The sequence below is a fragment of the Crocuta crocuta genome, unplaced genomic scaffold, assembly GCF_008692635.1.
Source record: "Crocuta crocuta isolate KB4526 unplaced genomic scaffold, BGI_CrCroc_1.0 scaffold687, whole genome shotgun sequence".
Taxonomy (NCBI): Eukaryota; Metazoa; Chordata; class Mammalia; order Carnivora; family Hyaenidae; genus Crocuta; species Crocuta crocuta.
Genome location: NW_027530182.1, coordinates 595,562 through 617,225, shown reverse-complemented (window position 1 = coordinate 617,225; position 21,664 = coordinate 595,562). Strand labels below are relative to the sequence as shown.

The 21,664-nt window shown below is 34.5% G+C and overlaps 1 protein-coding gene across 5 annotated transcripts in view; it reads left to right on the top strand.

Annotated features, from left to right (window-relative positions):
* ZDHHC21 (zDHHC palmitoyltransferase 21) overlaps nt 1-21,664 on the top strand; it is an 82,528-nt gene that overhangs the window by 46,168 nt on the left and 14,696 nt on the right. For 3 of the 5 annotated variants that reach the window (XM_077765037.1, XM_077765036.1, XM_077765040.1), the window contains 2 exons: nt 11,888-11,931; nt 12,479-20,483. In XM_077765037.1, coding sequence (XP_077621163.1) covers nt 11,888-11,931; nt 12,479-12,611 — 177 coding nt within the window. In that variant the 3' untranslated portion in view covers nt 12,612-20,483. Of the gene's footprint in view, nt 1-11,887; nt 11,932-12,478; nt 20,484-21,664 lie in introns of those variants that run through there. The other 2 variants (XM_077765038.1, XM_077765039.1) reach the window with 2 other exon arrangements.

Genomic DNA, 21,664 nt, shown 5'->3' with positions numbered 1-21,664 from the left:
TATCAAATATGTATTTAAGTTTGGTAACAGACTGCATTGTAGAAGATGTGCGTTAGGGTTTTCTTATACATTGTCGGTGGGGATGTGAATTGGTGTAACCTCTTTTAAAGGTAAATTGTCANGAAACCTCCACACTGTTTTCCAGAGGGGCTGTACCAGTTTACATTCCTACCAACAGTGTAGGAGGGTAAAATGCACAGTCCTTTTGATCAACTTCTACCCATTTATTTTGTAGAAGCTATTTTATTCATATGGATGTAAATAAAGGTGTGTGTTACAAAAGATCTCCTTTATACTATGTATGACATATATATTGTGTATGAAAAGTGTTTACCAGAGTATGTTGGGGGGGGCGGGAAATGTATGGTTAAAAAAATGTATCAAAATTTACTATAAAGTAACAGTAATCAAGAAGGTGTGGTACTGGCATAAGGAAACACATATAGATACATGACATAGAATTGAAAGTCCAGAGACCTATATCTATGGTCAGTTGATTATCATCAAGGGCGCCAAAACTATTCAATGGGGAAAGGATAAGTCTTTTGAACAAATGCTGCTGGGATAACTAGATATCCACATGCAAAAGAATAAAGTTGCACCCTTACCTCACACCATTTACATAAATTAACTCAAAATGGAGTATAGACTTAAATGTAAGATCTAAAAATTATAGAACACTTAGGAGAAAACATAGAAGTAAATTTTGGAATAGGAAATATTGTCTAAGATAGGATACCAAATGTGCAAGACAACCAAAGAAAAAAATGGATAAATAAAACTGTAACTTTTGTGTTTCAGAGGGACACTATGAAAAAGTGAAAAGGCAGGTCATAGAATGGGAGGAAATATTTGTAAATCATGTATCTGAAAAGGGCTTTTATGTCTAGACTAAGAGCTATAAATAATAAAAAGACAGCCTAATTAAAACATGTTGAAAGGATGTAAATGGAGATTCATTCAAAGAAGTTATACTAGTGGGCAACAAATACGTGAAAAGATGCTCAACATCATTGGTCATCAGGGAAATGAAAATCAAAACAGTAATGAGGTACCACTTCACACACAGTAGGATGGCTATAATAAAAAAAGGAGGGGCGCTTGGGTGGTTCATTCCGTTAAACGTCCAACTTTGGCTCAGGTCACGATCTCACGGTTTATGGGTTTAAGCCCCGCATCAGGCTCTGTGTTGACAGCTCAGAACCTGGAGCCTGCTTCAGATTCTGTGTTTCCCTCTCTCTCTGCCCCTCCCTGCTTATGCTTTCGCTCTTTCTCAAAAATAGATAAATTTGCATTAAAAAAAGGATAAGAACAAAGTTTGGTAAGGCTGTGGAGGAATCAGAACCCTCACACACTGCTAGTGGGGATGTGAAACAGTGAAGATAACAGTCTGGCAGTTCTTTTAAAAGTTAAACATAGAGTTATCATTTCTCTTACCATTCTACTCCTAGGTACATAGCCAAGAGAAATGAAATCTATGTCCATGCAAAAGTTTATACGTGAATATTTACAGCAACATTATTCATAGAAGCCCCAACTGAAAGCAATTCAGGTATCTGTTGCTGATAATAATATTGTGTATATCCATACAGTGGATATTATTTAGCTATTAAAAGAAGTGAAATACTGATACATGATACAACGTGGAACCTTGAAAACATGTTAAATGAAAGAGACCAGTCACAAAAGGCCATGTATTTGTATGATTCCATTTGTATGAAATGTCCAGAATGGGCAAGTCTGTAGAGACAGAAAGGAGATCGTGTGGTTACCTAGGGTGGAGAGCCAGGGGGGCTGGAGATGAGAACTAAAGGGTTCAGGATTTCTTGTATGGGATGATGAACATATCCTAAAATTGATTGTGGTGATGGTTGCATGGCTTTGTGAACATACTAAAAAAAACACCCGTTGAAATGTACGCTTTAAATGGGTGAACTGTATAGCGTATGAATTATATGCCAATATAGCTCTTTCCCAAAAAAAGAGCCTATTTCTAGCATAAGTTAAATGTTAATTTTATTCATTTTGTATATGGTTTGTTGATGTCCTTTGTCTATTTTCTTAAGGTATCCTTTTCTCGTTGATCAATAAGAAAGGTTAATAAAAATGTTAACTTTCAAAAAAAGAAACAGTGCAGGAGATAGCTGTCTCTCTATCTCTGTCTCACTGGCTGTACTCAGACTCCCCTGGAAAGGCACATTAGATGGTAGTCCTAATCCTCACCTCTGAACTGGAAGAATGCAGTCAGAAATGGAAGGAAAACATTTACTGTATAACCTGTGTTTCCATATTTTATAAGGTACTCCTAATAACCTTTCTTCCCCAGGTTTTGTAGGAAAAATTTTAAACACACAGGAACTTTTAAGGAACTTTAGAATGAATACCCAATCACAATTAACATGTTAGAATACTCTATCTCATTTCAAACTATCAATCTGTTATATGTTTTGATACATAGGAAAATAAATTGCAGGCATCAGATTGTTCACCATGCAAATCATGAACTAGAGCTCAGTGCTTGTTTCCATGTTTTTCCTATGAGGCAGAATTTACATACAGTGAGAGGCATACGTTAAGGGTTAGTATTGGAGGAGCACTGACAGATGCGCACAGCCCAACCCAAAGCCTTGTCACAGTACCGAATATGACCATCACCTCACAGAGTTCCCTCCTGCCCTAATCAGTAAGTCCACATCCTCCGCAGAGGCACCGTTGGTGTCCTTTTGTTCTCCACCATAGGTTAGTACTGGCTGGAGAATTTCCTATGTACCCATTTATATGGATCTTCTTTCATTCAATATAATACTGTTTTGATCCATGTTGTTGCATGTAGTGATAATTCCTTTTCGTTGCCGAGTGGTATTCCTCTGTATGACTATGCCACAATTTCTTTCTCTATTCTATTCAAAGAGGGCTGGCTTGGTTCTAGGTCGTGGCAATTCTGAATAAAGTTCTGAATGTTTTTGTTCAAGTCTTTTTGTGGAAGCATGTTTCACTTTCTTGGGTCAACATCTAGGAAGAGCTGCTTTGTCACTTAGTAGACACTTATTTCATAAGCAGCGGCCCAATCTTTTCCCCAAATACCATTTGCACTGTCACCAACAACGTACGAGAATTCTGGTTTTTCCATATCCTTGTCAACATTTGTTAGTATCAGCCTTTAATTGCAGCCACTCTGGTAGGTTTTAATAGCATCTTGCTTTAATTTGTATTTCCCTGATGACTAATGATATTGGACACTTCTTCATGTGCTCATTGGTTGTTCATGGATCATGTAATGTCTGTTTAAATATATTTTTATTCTTCAACTTGAAGTGTTTTCTAATATCTCTTATGATTTCTCTGATGATGATAAATAGCATGGTATTAGTAACAGTGGTGAAGATGAAAGTAGGTCTTTCTTTGCCTAAATTCTTTTTTCTCTACTTTTATATTAATTCACAGTTACTTTATAGTCTGTTGATAAGTCATGCCAAAATTGCCAGATTATACGTGCGTTTTTTGAATTTTCACTTTGGATTTACCAAACTCACTGGTATATATTTTATCCCTTGGAGTGGGAATTGTCAGGCTTTTCCAGTTTCTCATGATGAGTGACTAGAAATGGACATTTGGGACATTGCTGCTAGGAGTACAAGTTACCAACAGGGCCGTCAGGAGTTAATAGCCAAGGGCAGCAAGTTTTCTTACGTAGCAGCCCCAGAAGCTTCAGAGAGGAGGGTTTGGCAGCAAAGCCTTCGAAATCTTTTAAGAATTCCCTACTTTAAAATTTTAGCATTCGCTTTGGAGTTGGCCACAAAGTTATTTTTTGAATTTGTTGGTTTTTAAAGAATGTATAGTATCAGATTCTGTTCTGACTCTATTCCATACTACCAACATGTTAATATTTTTCACGTTGCATGATTTTTTTCTTTCGCTATAATATTGAGCAACATTTTATTGTCTTAAGATAGGGAGGTTGGTTCTGGTGTGATATTTCTTTTTTTTTTTTTTTTTTCCTGGTGTGATATTTCTAAAACTAAGTAGAAACCACATTTTTTAATATAATGCTTTTTCCGGTAGGTTCTTTTCTTTCTGTGTATGTAGAATACCCTCTCAGGATACTCTGTACTAGACGGTCCTGAGGTCTGTAGAAGTTGTACATTTGTGAAACACTCAAAAAAGAATGCAGTGTTAAGAGAAAGTATACACTGTATTTGCTAGTCCACTCTTTATTTACCACTTATAACACTTCCTCTTGAATCCAGGTACTTTGAAGAATTACAGTAAATTTTAATTCCATTTCCCTGGGCTTTCATGGTGAACTTCTAGTGTCACTGTTTTTGGAATATTAAGAAATTTTTTTGAACATTTCCAGAATGCACTCATCCTCACATTGATTTAAGGCTCTTTAAGGCTTAATTATTTAAGGTTATTTAACTTCAGTATTAATTTTAAATCTAATGAATAATTAGCATTTAAATAAAATAGAGTTTAATATTTTAATTAAAGTTTAAAAATACAGAGATTTTGCTTACCTATTTAAATACAGTATGCTTGCTGGTTTCATTTTATGAAAAAATTAGGACTACCCACAGGACATTTCAAAACACCTGGATGTTTTTGTCATCATTTGAATTCCTGCATCTCTCACAATGTGAAAGAAAGTGATGAATTTGTCAAGTAGTATAAGAAAGAAAAGGAGGAGAAGGAGTCACAGTAAATAGAATCCTTCCGCTAAAGTCTTCCTCCTTCCCCTATTCCTGTACCGCAGAGAGGCATTTTGGGAAAACACTGGTAGGAGTATTATTTCATTATATAAACCATCATTACATAGTTTGAATGTAGGCCCGTTAGACAACAAATACACAAAACATATGCCATCTTTTTGAGGTTTAGATTGAGATTTTGAGGAAGCAGGACCTCAGTTTTCAGTAATTTTTCCCCCACTATTCTTACTTGGAATAAATATATCATTTCTCTTCATGTAAGAGGGAAAATCCTCTCTTCTTCCTGATAATAGAAGGTAACAGGATAATCACAGTAATGATAATCTGATGTCATTTTAGACTTAGCAAGAGCAGATTATGTGTGACCCAGATAAAATAACTAGAAATTAAATTTAAAAACAGTGGATTTCTAATCTCATTTCCAAGGTTAAAAGATCGCAACACAACCAGATGTTTCTGTGGAATAGTCTAATCTTAAACCCAATTTTAAAGGATTACCTTTGATTATTTTTAGATTTAACTTTAGACATGTTTAAATAGAAGTTTGTACATTTTTCCAAAATTGATATTGAAATTAAAATGTCTTCAAGGCAGTCTGCTTTGAAGCATTCTTTATTTAGGGAACAGATTATTCTAATTATTCCTTACTCAGCCTGTTTGGCCTTTTTCTGTTTCTGTTTCCGAATGAAATGGATAGTGATGTTGTTATTAATGTAATTGGTATTGTCAGGATTTCTTATTGAGCAGTAGTTCACACACAGCCCGGAATAATGTCCATTCTGATGAGCACCAATGCACACAGTGCTGGATGATTGTATTAGTCATGTTTTCAGTCACCGGACTTGGAGAGGGTTCATCAAGAAACTCTGTAACAGCTGGTACAGCGCCTTCTGCTGAGGTTCTGACAGTGAGCTATTGTATACCATGACACTGCTCTGACAGTTTATCTAAATTTTGTATACAAGCATTTTTGTTTTCTGGGCACCGTGGAGTTTATATAATAGCTTAAGCTTTTGATGGTGTCTCGGGAGCATCGTGCTTTTCTCAGTTGTGGGGAGGTTGAGGGTAGAGCAGGGAAGATGTATTTAGCTGTGCTTTTAAATTCTCAAAGGAAAAAAATTGAGCTTTTGCATTTGTTCATAGGTACTCTTGTGGGACTCTACTTGAATTGCTAAAGCTAGCTTAAAGTAAAGCTTGTCAAATTAAAAGGGAAAATGTCCTTCCTTCCCCCACACCCCAAATACCAACTCATGGTTACTTAAATAAATACAGAAGGAATCACAAATGCAGGGGTGGTAATTTTAACTTCATTATCTTATGCAGTGAAAAGTATCTTATGTTCAAAATGTTAAATTAGTTTAAGTGAGATAATGTATTAAATAGTGTTCTCCTTAATCAGACAACTAGTGGGCTTACCTGCCATTTACTATGTACCCAGAAATGTGGTCCTGAGATTATTAATCCTTATAATTAAATTTTGCCAGGTATCCCACTGAATCAATGTGAGTTAGTGGCATTCAGTACAATATCTGTACAGATTATGTTTGGTTTACTCAACTCTAAATCACCATTGCAAATAAGGAAATTATTGCTAATTATGCTGAACCCAGCTCACTTATATTTCTATAAAGGGTGCTGTATATAGCATTTTGTTTTCTGTATTTTTTGTTTAATAAAAACAAAATATTTCTAATAGAATACTTCTGCTTGTAATATTATATGAAGTATCTTCTCAGTAGCTTTAAAAAACCTAGAAAAATCATTACAATTTAGAATATGATTTCTTTTATGCTCTTAATATTATATGCTAATATTGGCTATTTACTATTTCGTTGAACTTTGAATACATAGAATACTCTAGAACCTGGGTTTTCCCATGCCAAAGAATTAGTTGCAATACATACTAAGTTACATTGCATAGTATATAAAAAGCATTTTTTTATTATGTGTGGAATTATATTGCTCTTTAGAATAATATGTTCCTGTGTGAAAAATATATTTATTGTATCATCTCTCTGCTCAATGTTGTAACTTCTCTATATTTCTGATAACATTGAGTAATTAAAACTATTTAACTGTATTTCTTCCATAGGAATACTGCATTTTAATTTTCTCAAAGCATTACTAATTGCTTGAATGATTAAAACAATGCTTCTTTTTGGGGAAAGCAGTTAAAGCTTTGAGTTTTCAGTTTACTTGCAATTTTTCCACATTCACATAAAACGCACTTTTTTACTTAAACATATTTTTAAAAGTTATATTCTGATGTAATTTTCTCATGTTCTGTATCTACATGCACTTTTAAAATCTGATTTAAAACATTACTGTAGAATTGGAGAAAACATGGAATCCTATATTTCTAGTTAATTTGTAGATCTTTTCCATGAAGATTTGTAGGCTTCTGGCACATTCCGTCAGTATATTAGTTACTCCCTAAATCTCAGCCAGAGAGTCACATTAGCCCCTCTTACTTATATTGGTAACCAAAAATCTTACTGCAGGTATAATTTTGTATTAAAAATGGAAGAGTAGTTGACCTAGAGTTGTTGACCTAGTTGACCTAGAGGGTTGATTGCAGTTTCCAGCTGTTTCAAATATTTAGTTTAAGGCTTACTTATACAATATGTTATTGCATATAACCATTCTTGCTGGCATTCTCTGTATATTCTTCTATAGTTATCTTGTATACTTGTCTACTTTCACTAGACTGTCAAGCTCCTTGATCCTAAGGACTGTGTTGTAATAGGTCCTCAGTAGATTTTTGATAAATGGTTAGATGAGTAAATGAATCATTGTTTATGTACATAGTACTTATTTTCTCAGCTGGATTGTAAGTCCCTTGTGGACATTGCATTTTATCCATGTAGTCTCCCGTTGGCCCTGTCATTTTATTGTTCGTTATAAAACCCACTTTTTTACTTAAACATATTTTTTAAAGTTACATTCTGATGTAATTGAGATTATATTGCTAAGCCCTCTCAAAAAGAGTATAGTAGGCAACATCAGTAAAAAGTAGGACTCCTGCTTATTGAGGAATTATTAAGGGTTCTAACATTATATTGACTCATTCAATCCCTATAATAATCTATGACTAAGGAAGTCTTAATTGAAAATTAAGATACAAAGCTTTAGTAACTTTCATAAAGTTTTATACAGCCAGAAAGTAGCTTGTTGAAGAGAAGAACAGGAATTATTTTGGAAACAAATTTTCAGGGACTATACATGTAAAATCTACTGCCTTCTCACTTTAGTTCCATGATTGACTAAATGTTTATGTGAACTTCAGGTTTCTAATAAAAGATATAGCTGGTCCTCTATTGGTGGATAGAGGCTTAAAGAACCACCTATTTCAAATGAAGAATATATTGAGTTCCGGTTTCAAAGGAGGAGAGCTATGATTAACAGGAAATGTTCTCTCTTTGGATTACAAAGGAAAAAATTAAGCAATCACACTGTTTCTGTCCATGTTCAGCTAGTTGAGTGCTGGAAACATGCATCGAATACCCATTTGGAACAATGTATACTGCTAAGTGCTATGGAAGACACAAAGTTAAATGAACTGCTGTCCATTCACTGATAAGAGGTGCTACGAAGTCAAGCCAAAGTCTGTCTTAGAATTAGTAGACATTAGTAATAGATAAAACAGGTATATGATCTCTAGTTGTGAAAAAAGTTCCTGAGTGATTTTTAACTCCAGATTAAATTCAACAGTCATTGAATTATTGTATGTGCAGCAGAGTAAAAGAAGAATAAAGAGTTCAGGTGATCGTTGAGGCTACACTGAGCTGTCTTCATGTCTTTGTGATAGAATGCTCTTAACTTTCATCATGTTTGTAGTTTGGCAGGTCTAGAAACTCCATTTTGAAAATGTTTCCGGAGTTAGGCCCAAAGGCAATGACTTCGACTTCCAGACTCAAAAGCATTGGTCATATAAACCACATTGTTTATTTCCTTATGTGGAATCGTCAGGTGTACCAAAGGACTTTCAGCATATTCCTTGTCCTATACAACAACATACATGGCAGTGTTGCTTGGTGAACTCAAAGCAGGATGAGTCGGTTGAATGGATTGGATCATCAAGCTGTCTGTTCCAAGAGGGCTAATTGTCTGGTAATAAATTCTTGCTCTTTGCCCTCCACTCTTCCTACTTTTTCCAACAGACAATAAGTACTTTCCTATCCCAGTCTGCTAGGAACTTTTTCCCCACTATTTCAGATATAATCTCATTAGTTAGGATAGTTTAACTTATTCTCTTAGACTGAACTTGATCATTAGGGTAAGATCAGCCAGCAGGAGAAGATAAAGTATAGCTTTATAAAATAGGTATAGCCCATATATAAGTCCTGCTGTTTCTAGTTTATTCTTTTTTAGAAAATAAACTTTTCAGTTTTTATATATAGGAAAGCATTCTCCTGTATCTCTTAGTTATGCAGATTGATGGAAGTCTTAGATATTTTGATCATTAGACTGTCATTGTGACATAAATATTTTTCTGAAGGTAAGATATCCTGATTGAAGATGACCTAGTATAAAACCCTGTTTCTTGTCATTCCTTGAAGAATAAATTTTTCTGGATAGTTGAGTTTTATAAAGAACTAAGAATTTATAAATTATACTCCTTGAAGGTTATCTTATTGGTCATTGGCAATTATCTTATTGGACATTTCCTGATGGTCACTAATGGTATTGAATATTTTATATTGACTTCAACTATCTACACCAAAATCTATTTTAAATGTACTGAAAATGTCATTTTTTTCTAAAATATACTACATTTCCCCAGCTTCATCAAACAAAAAGTATATTAGGGGTATCTGGATAGCTTGGTCGGTTAAGTGTCCTACTCTTGATTTTGACTCAGGTCATGATCTCACTGTTCCTGAGATTTTGCACCACTTGATCTGGGCTGAGAGCATATAGCCTGCTTGGGATTCTTTCTCTCCCTCTCTCTCTGCCCCCTCCCCCACTTGTGTACGCGTGCTTTCTCTCAAAATAAATAAACCTAAAAATTATATTAAACCTCATTTGTCACTTTTGGAAATAACTTCTGGCTTCAGCATTCCTGCTGGTAGTAGCCTCTCTGCTCCTCTAGTTTGCAATTCCTGCTGTGCTTACGAATGTGATGGTATGATAACTTGTGTTGCTCTGAGTACACTCTGTAAGTGCCAGTGACATGTCTGTGACCTGTTTGGTTGTTCAGATACAAAATACACGTTGTTCTTATCACCGTATTCTTGATAGCTGGGTTGCAGAGCGTTATGCATTTGCTGTTTCTAGAGGGAAAATAGTGGCCTTCTTTGGCTAGCCTTGCAAATCCTGTTGAGAAAGTCATGGCAAACATCACATTCCTCGATAGAATAACCATCTGTTTATGGTCACGTAACAGGTAGTATTCTACTTATTTCTTGAACCAGTTTCTGGAAAGGTGTCAAAGCACTTGAAAATAAGAGCTATTCCCACATGAAATCTAAATCCAAAATCTTTGAAGATGAATCTTTTATCACCACAAATAAGTTCCTCAAAGTTTTAATCAGATTGTAAATTTATGCATAGTAAAAAATTTCTTACAGTTCTAGCTATGTAGTCTGACTTTGTAATTGCCTTTCTTCTCTCAAAATGGTTTTTAAGTATTATCCATTTGCATCCAGTTATTTACCTGTCCTAAGAGCACTGACAGACTTCTGTCCTATCTTTTCCTTTGCATTTTTGCACAAGTTGCCTTCCACAAGTTGCCTTCCTTGTTTTGGGGCATCCTGTCACCCATCAGTGCCAGGAAACCGTTAGAATTACTTCCTTCACTTTCTCTACAGATGTGGGAGCAGAGGCCCAGCTTTCCTCTAAGCCCATGCTCAAGGTTCTCATGTATTTGCAGACTGTGTTGTCACAAAGTAAAACATTATTTTGAGGAAATTATGCAACGGAACTGAGAAAAGTTAATTATAAATAGACTTGTCATTGGATACCATGAATTTCAAAGCATGATCGGAAAACTGATGAATATGGAATATGTGGCTAATCTACAATCTTGTCACAAATTCCTGGGAAATATGGAAACAAAACACTGCCATTGATTACTCTGTCATCTAAAAAAATTAGATTTATTTTCTCATATGTGGGCTAACCATAGTTATTCAACTGTTCATACATTAAGAACTTAATATTGTGAGATGTTGATGTCACTTCCGTAAAGAGATTTTTTAAAGTCGAAGTGCTTTTTACTAGTATCATTGGAAGAGAGTTCTGCAGCCAAAGACATTCTTGGGATTGGAGTTGCTGCCCCAGATAGTTGCATGAATACGACTGCTTAATAACAGTACAGTTCACCTGCCGCCTGTGAGCAAGCTATTAAGGATAAGAGGAAAGCTTCTCTAACTCTTTTGGGTATTTCAGAGAACATGTTTTGTTTTGTACTACTTTGAAGTGTGTTGAAAGTGTAAATGTAGATTTAAAATAAGATTGTCTAATTTGTGTTCTGATCATTTGGCTATTACTTATTTCTCAGTCTAGTGATAGATCTTCTGTATATATGAATGGAACCAGCATGTCTAGAAGCAGTCTTCTCTTTGCTGACTTGCTTTGCTGACATATTTGTGTGAGAGCTTTATAGAAAACATAGAATAAGAAATTGTATTATGAAGATACTGATGTTTCTGTGGGGAAAAAAAAGAGTTTCACTTTACCTTTCAGGGTAATAGATACTGTAATAAGGCAAATGCATGGATTGCCCTGTTGAACTTGTGTTTGTTTATAGAAATCCAGAACCAGTAGCACTCTAGCTCTTGGAAGTTTCCTGTTTATTAAGTGCCTTTCACTTGTCACTTTGGTATTTATTTTGTAGCGCATATTCACTGGCAGTTGAATTAGAAATAGATCCTACACTTTTGAAAGAATTCTCAAGGCAAATGTAATAAAAGGTTATATTTTAATAAAGTGAGGCTCCTTCAATTTTTGTGAGGTTTTGTAATCGAATACATTTTTTTTTGGCACAATATAATGTTCATTCTGTTTTTGTCAGGGGAATTTCAGCAATATATGCAGTTAATTTAAAATTCTTAGTACCCATATGTAAACTGTTTAAATCTTTAGTCGCTGAATATGATGAAAAGCATCAGAGATACAGACTAAAGTCTTGATAACTTTGTTAAATCTGAATATAATTTTTCTTTAATTTTTAATAGGATACAACATCCATTGAAAAGATGTCAAACTGTTGTGAAGAAATGTAAGTATAAAAATGAAGTCTGTAGTGCTCTTATTGAAAAATGGAAACAGCTGGCCACATGTGAAAAATGCGTGCATGTAGTGGAAAGATAACATAATGATGGCTTTTTCTTGGTGCCTTGTCCAAGGCCTGAGCTGGACAAGTGTATCCCAGTCTTACAGTTGGGGTCTTCAAGCCATGATAGTTTTCAAACAAAATAAGTACTGGTCGTTCTTGTTCCTTGTATAACTAGAGTAAGTTAAATCATTTGTCCCAAAAGTACATCAAAAGAGATTTGCTACTGTGTTGTTGACACACATTCTATTAATCCTGAGATTCTCCTCTGCTTCAAAAGTTCCCCTAGGTTGATTGACGACACAGATACAATATCTGCTATCCAGAGTTAAAACTCAGCTGCATGCCATAATGAAAGAAAAGCTGTATTTGTAATGCTGGGACACAATTCATCAGAGTCCAGTAATGGATCCCCAGCCAACCTGCATTGTTTTAGCTGACTGAAGTGCACCATGGGAGTGCTGTCTTTCACTAATAATGCTGTCTTCTGTAGATCGAGGCCCCGAAAGCCATGGCAGCAGACCTTCTCAGAAGTTTTTGGCACTCGTTGGAAGATCCTGTGGTTTATTCCTTTCAGGCAGAGGCAACCACTGCGAGTTCCCTACCACTTTGCCAATCACGTCTAAACAGATGGATGGTGGGCACAGATGGGTCCTCCATGCTGGAAGTGCGTTACAGGTTTTCTGATAATAGAACTATGACAGTCTTCAAGTCAATTAAAATCCACCCACCAATCTTAGGCATCATAATGTGCCCCAGGCTTTATTTTAATAGTGATCTTGATCCTGTTGTGGGACTAATACAAGATCTATATTTAAGTTTTAAAGCATGTTTACTTTCAAATTAGCTTTCCGCAGGGATTTCTTTAAATGCTTTTGTTACTAAACCCAAAAGGCAGTGATTGAGATAAAATAATTGTACATAATTTTTTTTAGTACTGACAGTGTTACAGATTTTAATTTATGGCAAATTTCAGATGTTTATTTGAATTTTTTACTCTCAAGCAGTACTCACCAAATCTGAATTTAATTCTTTGGGTTTACAAAAGTTGATACACCTTTTATTATATGTAAATCTTCTTTTTCAAATGCATAATAATTTAAATAATACTGCCTTTTATATATGTGCTGCAGGATTTTTTTTAATGCAGTATAGGATTGAACAACAAACAATAAAACAACAAAAACAACAGAAAAAAGGCAGTGTCTTCTTAGAAGTAGCTTTCTAATTTTTCTGTTTTTCTCTTCACCAAAAACAAAATAAAAAGGCCACTAAAATAAAACAACTACCTACCTTATTTTCAAGGAAAGATTAATTTCTTTTCCATATTAACTTTTCCATTTCTTTTCCCTATACTGACGTAATTGTTGGTTATTGTTAAAATAATTGCTCCATGGCGGAATTTTTCACCAAGTGGGCATGTATTCTATTTTACGCTAAGATTTTGATGAGCAAAAAGGGTAGAGAATTTGCAATAATTCCACAGATACCTTTTCTAGTATGGTTATATTAGAATGCATATGTTTTTAAAATGCTAGTATAACTAGATAATATATAATGTACAGTATAAAGAGGAATATTGTGCTTTTGAAAAACAAATATATACTTTTTACTTTTATTTGCCTACTAGTAGCTCTGAAATCACACACTCAAGGTTTATATGTAATAGATATTGGCCAACTAAGAGTGAAATTTTATTCATAGGAAGTTGCTAGTAAAAGTAAGTAATTTTTGTGTACCTATAATCACCCAAATTGAAACGAAATTTTAATTGGCCAACTATAAATTTGGATTGAGAGACCTTTTGTACTTGGTACCTAATGTTAGGAAATGACCGTAAAATAAGAAAATATAATGATCTATATTTATCGTTAGCTTATACAGATTTAAATTGCTAATGGTGATGGTCTCTTGGAGAGCATAGAAGATTTGTGTGAAAAGACATTTAGCATGCTTTGAAAAAAATTCAGCTTTTACATTTTTTTCCATTAGAATACTGCAAAATCCATATATCCTTTTCAGTGATTTATGTCCTCACACTCTTTCCCTTGAAGAGAAGATTAAAGCGGTCTTTTGTTCTTGCAACATACCAGTATTTTCCTGTTAGTTTTGAGAGTAAGGTGTCAAATCTGAGAAATCATGAAACAGAAGATTTCCATTGTCAGCCAGTTAACTCTACTGTAGTTAGTTCTTTCAGGAATTGTAAATACCTTCTAAAATAATTGAGTAAGCTGTTCTCAGAGATACAAATACCATGTCTTTCATGTTTTGACTGCAGTGCTTTATTATTTAAAAACTTGGAAGTGGCAGATGAAAATATTTATTGGTGCTGATAAGATGCATAGTAAATTTAATATGAGATGTATATTTATAGAGCTTAATGAACCACACAATTAGTATGTTTGTGTCAGGCAGCTGGGTTGGGTTTTGTGCAGGCTAACCTAGTGACCACATTGGTCTGTTGACAGAACTGTTATAGGGAAGTAACGTGTAGATATGTAGATAGATATCAGTGAAATGCCTTATGCTGTATACATTTCTGTCAAGTGAGAACCTTGAGGAAAAGCAAAACCAACTGTAGACCCCCTAAAGAGCTTTATGGACATATTTATGTTTCACATAGTAGCAGTAGTCACTTTGAAAGGTATATACCTGGAGATGTTCATTGCCAGTCTCTGTCTCAGTAATGGGAGCCAGAGGTGGTCCTTTTCCCACTCTGAGGATTCTTGTTTTTCTTAGATTTACCACTTCTGGGCACATTTTCTTCCCTATTTTCTCTTTACCTTCCCTGTCCTGATCCCTCTATCTGGTTCCTCACAATTATTGGGGTACAAACCGATACGCAAAGCAAGGCATCTGTTTATTTTGTTTGAATGGCAGAGATGCTGTATAACAATCTATGTAAGAATCTATACTAAAGCATATCTATATATACTTATGCGGTAACTTTCAGTATGCTCAAGTTAGCACGCCTAAGTGTGTTTATAATTCTTGAGCAGTGACTTGAAAGAAACCAGCTGGCAGTTTCCTAGGGAACACATGAAGTCTAGTTGTGTTCTGTCTGCGCCCTCTTTTGGCTAATTGGTGTAATTATACTGGCTCTAGAGATTTACTGCTCCACAGTTCATTGTACAGCCTAATTCTAAACATGCCAGAGGTACAAATTTAGGGGAAGTGTAAGTACAAAAAATGTAAGAGTTTATGAAAATCACTGTGTTCCTGTTTATGTCGGCAATGTCTGGATCATACAGATATGATAACTACTTTGCTTCATCTATGTATATTATTATGCTTTTTTATTGTCAGTTAGAAATTTGTATCAGATCAGGTTAAACAAATGTAAACCATTTCATGAATTTCATTTTAAGCCTTATTTTGGCAAATTAAGTGCTTAGAATTATGAAAGCCATTACCTAAAATTACCAATTCATTACAAAACACAGAAACTTACTGTAGTTAAATTGGCAAGCAGGTATCTAATGTGTTTTAATGAATATCTTAAAAAATACATTTAGTTTTTTTAATCTCAGTTTTGGAATGATTTTTTTACTGGTTCTGTTGCATTAAAATAATAGATTAGTAATTCTTTCTATACTTCGTTCTTTTTTTTTTTTAACTCCCATTCAGAATTATAGCTGTAACTTTAGTAGTCATCATATTATGTATTTTGGATAACTGTGAAAATAACTAATGATGTTGAGCCTTAGAAAATAGTTATAAGTAGTGAAATTACTGATATAATCTACTTGCTGGATGAAGTTTTTACATATAAACATTCCACTTTGTTTTAAGCAAAATATATGCTAAAGGATGCTTTACATCAGCAATTCTTAATTGGGCCCCTGGAAGTGAAGGATTTTTAGCTAGATATTCTGAGTTACACCTCTTGAACAGTTATATCTGTTGTTCTCTTCTGTAAACAAAAATGTTTATGGCCCCAAGATTGTAGGCAAAAATAGACTGAGTTCAGAATCCCCCAGACAGCAGGCATCAGTTAAAGAGCTTTTGGTCCTTTGTAACCAAGACTTCTAGTTTAAAAATACGAAGCTAACTGGTGTTCCATTATAAGAAAAATCCTATTTGGCTTAAGAATTTTATTAACAATATTTAATGTAAGAGATAACCACATTTACAATTTTAGTTAATGCTTTAATCTCTTTTAACAGAAGAAAGCATAGATTACTTTTAGTAGTAATGGAAGTACAGAATGTAAGCCAACATAATGCTCTATGTAATGACTAAGTTAAAACTTCTATCAGATGGAACACCAGTGAATTTTTGCGAATGCTTAGAGGTATTTTTCTCTAGGATGCTGGCTAATTATAGCTATTCATGATCAGACTTTTTCAAGTCACTTCCATAAAAGTAGTTAGTTGTGAAGGTGTGAGTCACCCAAAAGGATATATTATTTTGGAACGCTAATCATGAAGACTTAGGTTAGGATGACTCTTTGAGCTAGGAAGAGTGAAGTAATGTAGAGTATGACCACACAGTTTCCTATGTATTAGACCACAGGGCAGCTCGTGCGTTCTCACATATGTTGCTATAAAATCGCGTGTGTCCAGCCCTGGTGTACAATGGCGTGAATGTTAACAGAGCTAGTCTCTCCCTGGTCTTTTCTCTAGTCTCTAACTACGTCCCTTGTGCTTTATATATGAATAGCTCAAGTTTACTAAACTATTGCTGCTTCATTAAATAAATTTTTAACATCACCTCAAATGTAAGTAGATATACCTAGAATTTATTTGGGAAAGCTTATATGTACAGACATTAAATAATTTACTAATAGATACAAGTTTTAGACTTTTTTTTAACCCAACCTATTCTTGCTTTTGAAAATGTAAGTATTGGCAAATGTAGTCAGTCGTGTACATGTAGTATGTTCTACTTGCTAGTGTTATTAACCATACAATTAACACCTGAATGAGTGTATTATTTAATGTCATTGTTCTACTCTAAGAATCATCCTCAGATTTTATCTATAAATCAATAATTTCACTATGCTCTGAATTTAGCCATTTTCAATTGAATCCTAAAATATTCTACCGTAGAATGTGAGAAAGTAATAGAAGCAAATTATTTAAAGTATTTTGAACCAATGTTGTTATTTTATGTATCAGCCAGTATTTAGCATTTCTGCTGCCTTTGGGATAATGATGGTTTAATTTCAGGAAAGTGTTTTCTCTGAAGTCTTCTTTCATCATCATTCTGCAGTTTTTAACAACAGAATTTACTGCATTTTTGTCTGTTCTTCAGATGTTGTAATACTTCCTGCTAGTGCTAATTTGAAACAGAAATAACAGTGGTATTTACAGTTCTTAAGTTATTGATATTACCAGTATTTCCTATTATCATTATACATATTTTTACTATGATATGTCCTTTTCCCTTGTCCACCATAGAGGGCAGATACAAATGAGTTGTGAGTCGCCAAAACTGGAGACCGAGATTAGAGAAACTTCCGAAGATGGGGAGAAAGGTAGTCAGGACATGGATAAGTAGCACCTCAGCAACAGGGCTGACTGGAGATGTCTCTGTGACATCAGGAAATCCCCCAGTTAGAGTCATTTTAGCCTGATCTCTCGTTGATAATCATTTTACTGCAAGAGTTGCTAATGCATGTAAGCTTTTAGCGAGACTTATTTATACTGCTGATTCTCATGAGTTGGCCAGATGCCTTTGAAAAATTATTTTAAATTTTACACATCGTAATCATGTAGCATATGCTAACCTGATGTGTCACGAGTAATGTGAAAGGTGCGGCTATTTAATGCCGAGCGGAAATGAATAGGTTGTCGAAAGTTTGATTGGAAAATCTGGGACCTTTTTGCTAGCCGCCTATTGCAAACAAAGGATACAAAGTATTATAGTAAATTTGCCACCAGAGGGAAAATTAGCAATTTGTGTATAAAGGGTGATTTTCACTTTACAATTTGGGCTATTTTGGAGTTCTTGTACCTCCAAGGTCACCAAATCTTTTGGTATCGTGAACACCTGTTGCAGCTAATGTAGCACTTACCTCAGTTGTTCAGCACTTGGTTGGATCCTTTTGATATCGATAGCTTTATATATAAGCAAAGGTGTGGACAAAACAGCAACACAAAAAGTATATTTCTTTTTGTGGTTTTGCTTGCCTGTTTGACCTAGTACAAGGTTTAATCGGATAGGCTGGTAACTGAAGGGAAAGGTTGTCTGCGTGTCGCCAGCTCTGTGTTCTTGCCAGTGTGCACTGGGTGATCTTTCAACCTACTGGTGCCTGAAGTTAGTGTTTTACAGCCTCAACAACTAAAACATCCTGGTGCTACTCACTTTAGCATTGAGTGACATTTTTACTTCCTGTACCAAAGAATTATTTATTTAGTTTTTGTGTGTTTTTTTCTTTCTTTCTTTTTTTTTTTTTTTGTTGACTGGGACTTGGCTTCTCTCATCCTTCTAAACAATGTTCCTAAGAACAATTTTGATGAACACACCTTAGTTTTTGCACACTGCTGCCTCAGTTTAATTGGTTTTAAGTGTCTCTCATTTGGACTTTCTTTTAGGCATATTAGTATGGTTTTTCATTCTGTGTTTTAATATAGATTGGCTACTTTAAAAGGTAGTTTAATAAGTTGAGGTTACAAAAGATAATTGAACACTTTTCACAAGATTGTATTTTATTTCTGCAAGAATAAATGAAAAATAATAACTCTTTTAGCTGTACGTCTTATTGAGCCCTTTTAATGAATGCTGAAACAAAGTGCTAAAATGAAAAGTTATAACAGGCTCATTCTGATTACAAATGAAGTATTGTGTATCTGTCTATGTTCGGGTGTGTGTGTGGAGGATTATTTTCCAAATGAAAATAAAATTAAAGAACAACTTAAAAAGTATGTATCTGTACATACACACCACCTACATACACACACAGGCTTCCCAGGAGGAAATGCAATTGTACCTTGATTTAAGCAAAACTACTAATAGAAAATTGAACTTCACCAACACACACACCCAAAAGATGTCTGGATATTGTTACTCGCTTTACATGAAAATTAGAATAAGATTATTTTCAAAACTAATTCTGCTTAGTGATTTGTTTTACCAAATATGGGGAAAAAATGCCCTTTAGAAATACTTGTAATTGTCCAAATGTAGTACTGCTCTCTATGTACTCTCTGCTGGTTCCCTGTTTTTTATTTTTCCACAGATTTTCAAAACACTTATATAGTGTCCTTAAAACTGCAACTTGAAGTGGTTAAAATTTCTGGCGAGAAGATAACTGTTCATGTATTGGAAAAGTAGACAATCACATTTGAAAATGTTTTACATCATTTTCAGTCAGCTGAAATCAAATCTCTCCTTGAATGTAGATACAATATATGGTTTTGCAGTGATTTCTGAATGGAAAAAAAAGAGTCAAGTCTGAAACTTAAATGGAATATGACCTAGGATCATTTGAATTATATATAGAAATAACAGATGTACATGCCATTAGAGGTAAAAGGACAATTTATTTGTAAGCAAAATGGAAAGAAGCAACATTATGTCTCTAATTGTCAACAATATATTTCCTAGATTCTGTTGCTGCAATATTGGTTCTGAGTTATTTGGCTTGTTTATTACTTAAATTTCTGTGGCTGAATGCAATTACTTGTTCAAGTTATTGGTAGTGGAGAGTTCACCACTATTTGTTGTCCTCCCGCGATGAACATTAAAAAGAAGTTCTACTTTAGGTAGAATGAAACAACTATGATGATCCACTAGGAAGACTTCCTCCACAATCAGAGAAGTAAGTTGCGAATCTAAGGGGGCGGGGGCGCACCTTAGCCATTGGGAGGCCTGAGCACAGACAACCATGCTTGTGTGAGCTGTGTGTCGACAGAGTAGTCTTTTTAAAAATATGACTGGTGAGCTTAATGAATGGGCAAAATCTGTGATATTTTGGGGTCTCCTAAAATTTTGTGTCAACCTCAAACTGTGTCTAATGTTATATCCTTAAAATAAAAGACTTTGAATAGTGGTATGTTCCAAGTGCCATGTAAGGATCCTGTTTTCGAATGTGTCAGGCATGTTTTCATTCAGTGCATATGTTTAAATCTGAGTGCTGCTTGGCTGCATTGTCTGTTTAACCTTGTCTGGTCCCTCAAGAGCATTTAAAGAAAATCTTCAGTAACATTTCTAGTGCTGATGGTAACAGGGAAAATAATGGTTGAGAGATCGGAGACCAGACTGAAAAGAGGGAAGAAGATGACAAGTAGGAGCCATGTATCTGAGATACACTTGTTTAAATGAAAGATCTACACTGGTTCTTAAAATGAAAAACCATGTATCTACCTTAAGAACAATGTTTTGTGTGTTTTTTTTTAATTTATTTTAGTGATTTAGTTTTTATTCCTGCAATATTTGTTTTCCTTTGCAGATGGTTTTTAATTTAAATTGTGGAATTTTTACTTCTCTTGAAATGTATTATGTACTGTATTTTTAGAAATCTTATTTTTAAATAAATATTTTTCAAAAACAAAGGACTGTCTTTCTCCCCCCACCTCTTTATTTATTAACATCAACCCAGACTCTAGATTTCAGCACCAAGACTTGATAGGCCACTTTTTTTAGTTTTATGTGATTTGGATGGTGATTCATAATGAGTAGCCTTTTGAGGACATTGTTCTACCATAATCTCAAATTCATCACACATCAAGAAGAACTAGGTACACATACTAGGGTTGACTGACAAACACAGTATTCCCAGTCACACATTTTTGTCTTGGAGATGACCCATACGGCTAGATTCTGTCATCCAATTTATTTACCATTTATTGTGCCAGACACTATTTTATAGGATTTTTTTTTTCCTTTGAGGAATAATTTACGTAAAATGCAGAACATTTCAGGTATACATCCAGACATTTTAGAGCTAGGAATATTGAAATACTTAAGGCCTTTGTTCTCATGGACTTATATCCTAAGAGTTTCTGGATAGCTTTTTATTGACAAATTTCCTAAGTTTCAACTAACCGCTTTACTTGCCCAAGTAAGAAGTCGCAAAGGAGAAGTATATTAGTGAATATAAATTGGTCAAAGATACCATCTGAAAAGACAAATCGGTACATCTTAGAAACCGTGAAGGACTGTAAACTGCCCTGAGATGGGAAGATACAGGCTTAACATTATTTTTAAAATTCTTAGGTTTTTATCAGAAAAATTACATGGATAAATATCCTGGGTTACCACTTAAATGACTCAGTAGAATGCAGATAAAACTACAAACCTTACTGCATTGGTGAATGAAAGCAAATTGGGTCACATTCTGACAAACAAGGGTTTTGAAGATTTAATCTTGTTTCATTTTCAGTTTCCTTTGCTCTGATTCTAAGCAACATTTACGGTAATTATACTTCTTGAGTGATGATCAATTACAACGATTCTATAACTCTTTGTTCATAGGACTCCTTTACATTCTTAAGAATTACTGCAGGCCCCAAAGAGGTTTTGCTTATGTACATTATCTTAATTACTATTGGCTGTATTAAAAATTAAAGCTGAGAAGTATTTTAAGTGCTTATTCATTGGAATAACAATAAGCTGATTGCATGTTAACATAGGTAATGTATTTTTATTTAGAGACTCATGAGTTTATATATATTTTTTGCAAAGTTCTAATATCTGCCATCATAAAAGAGATTTGAAATCTTATACTGTTTCC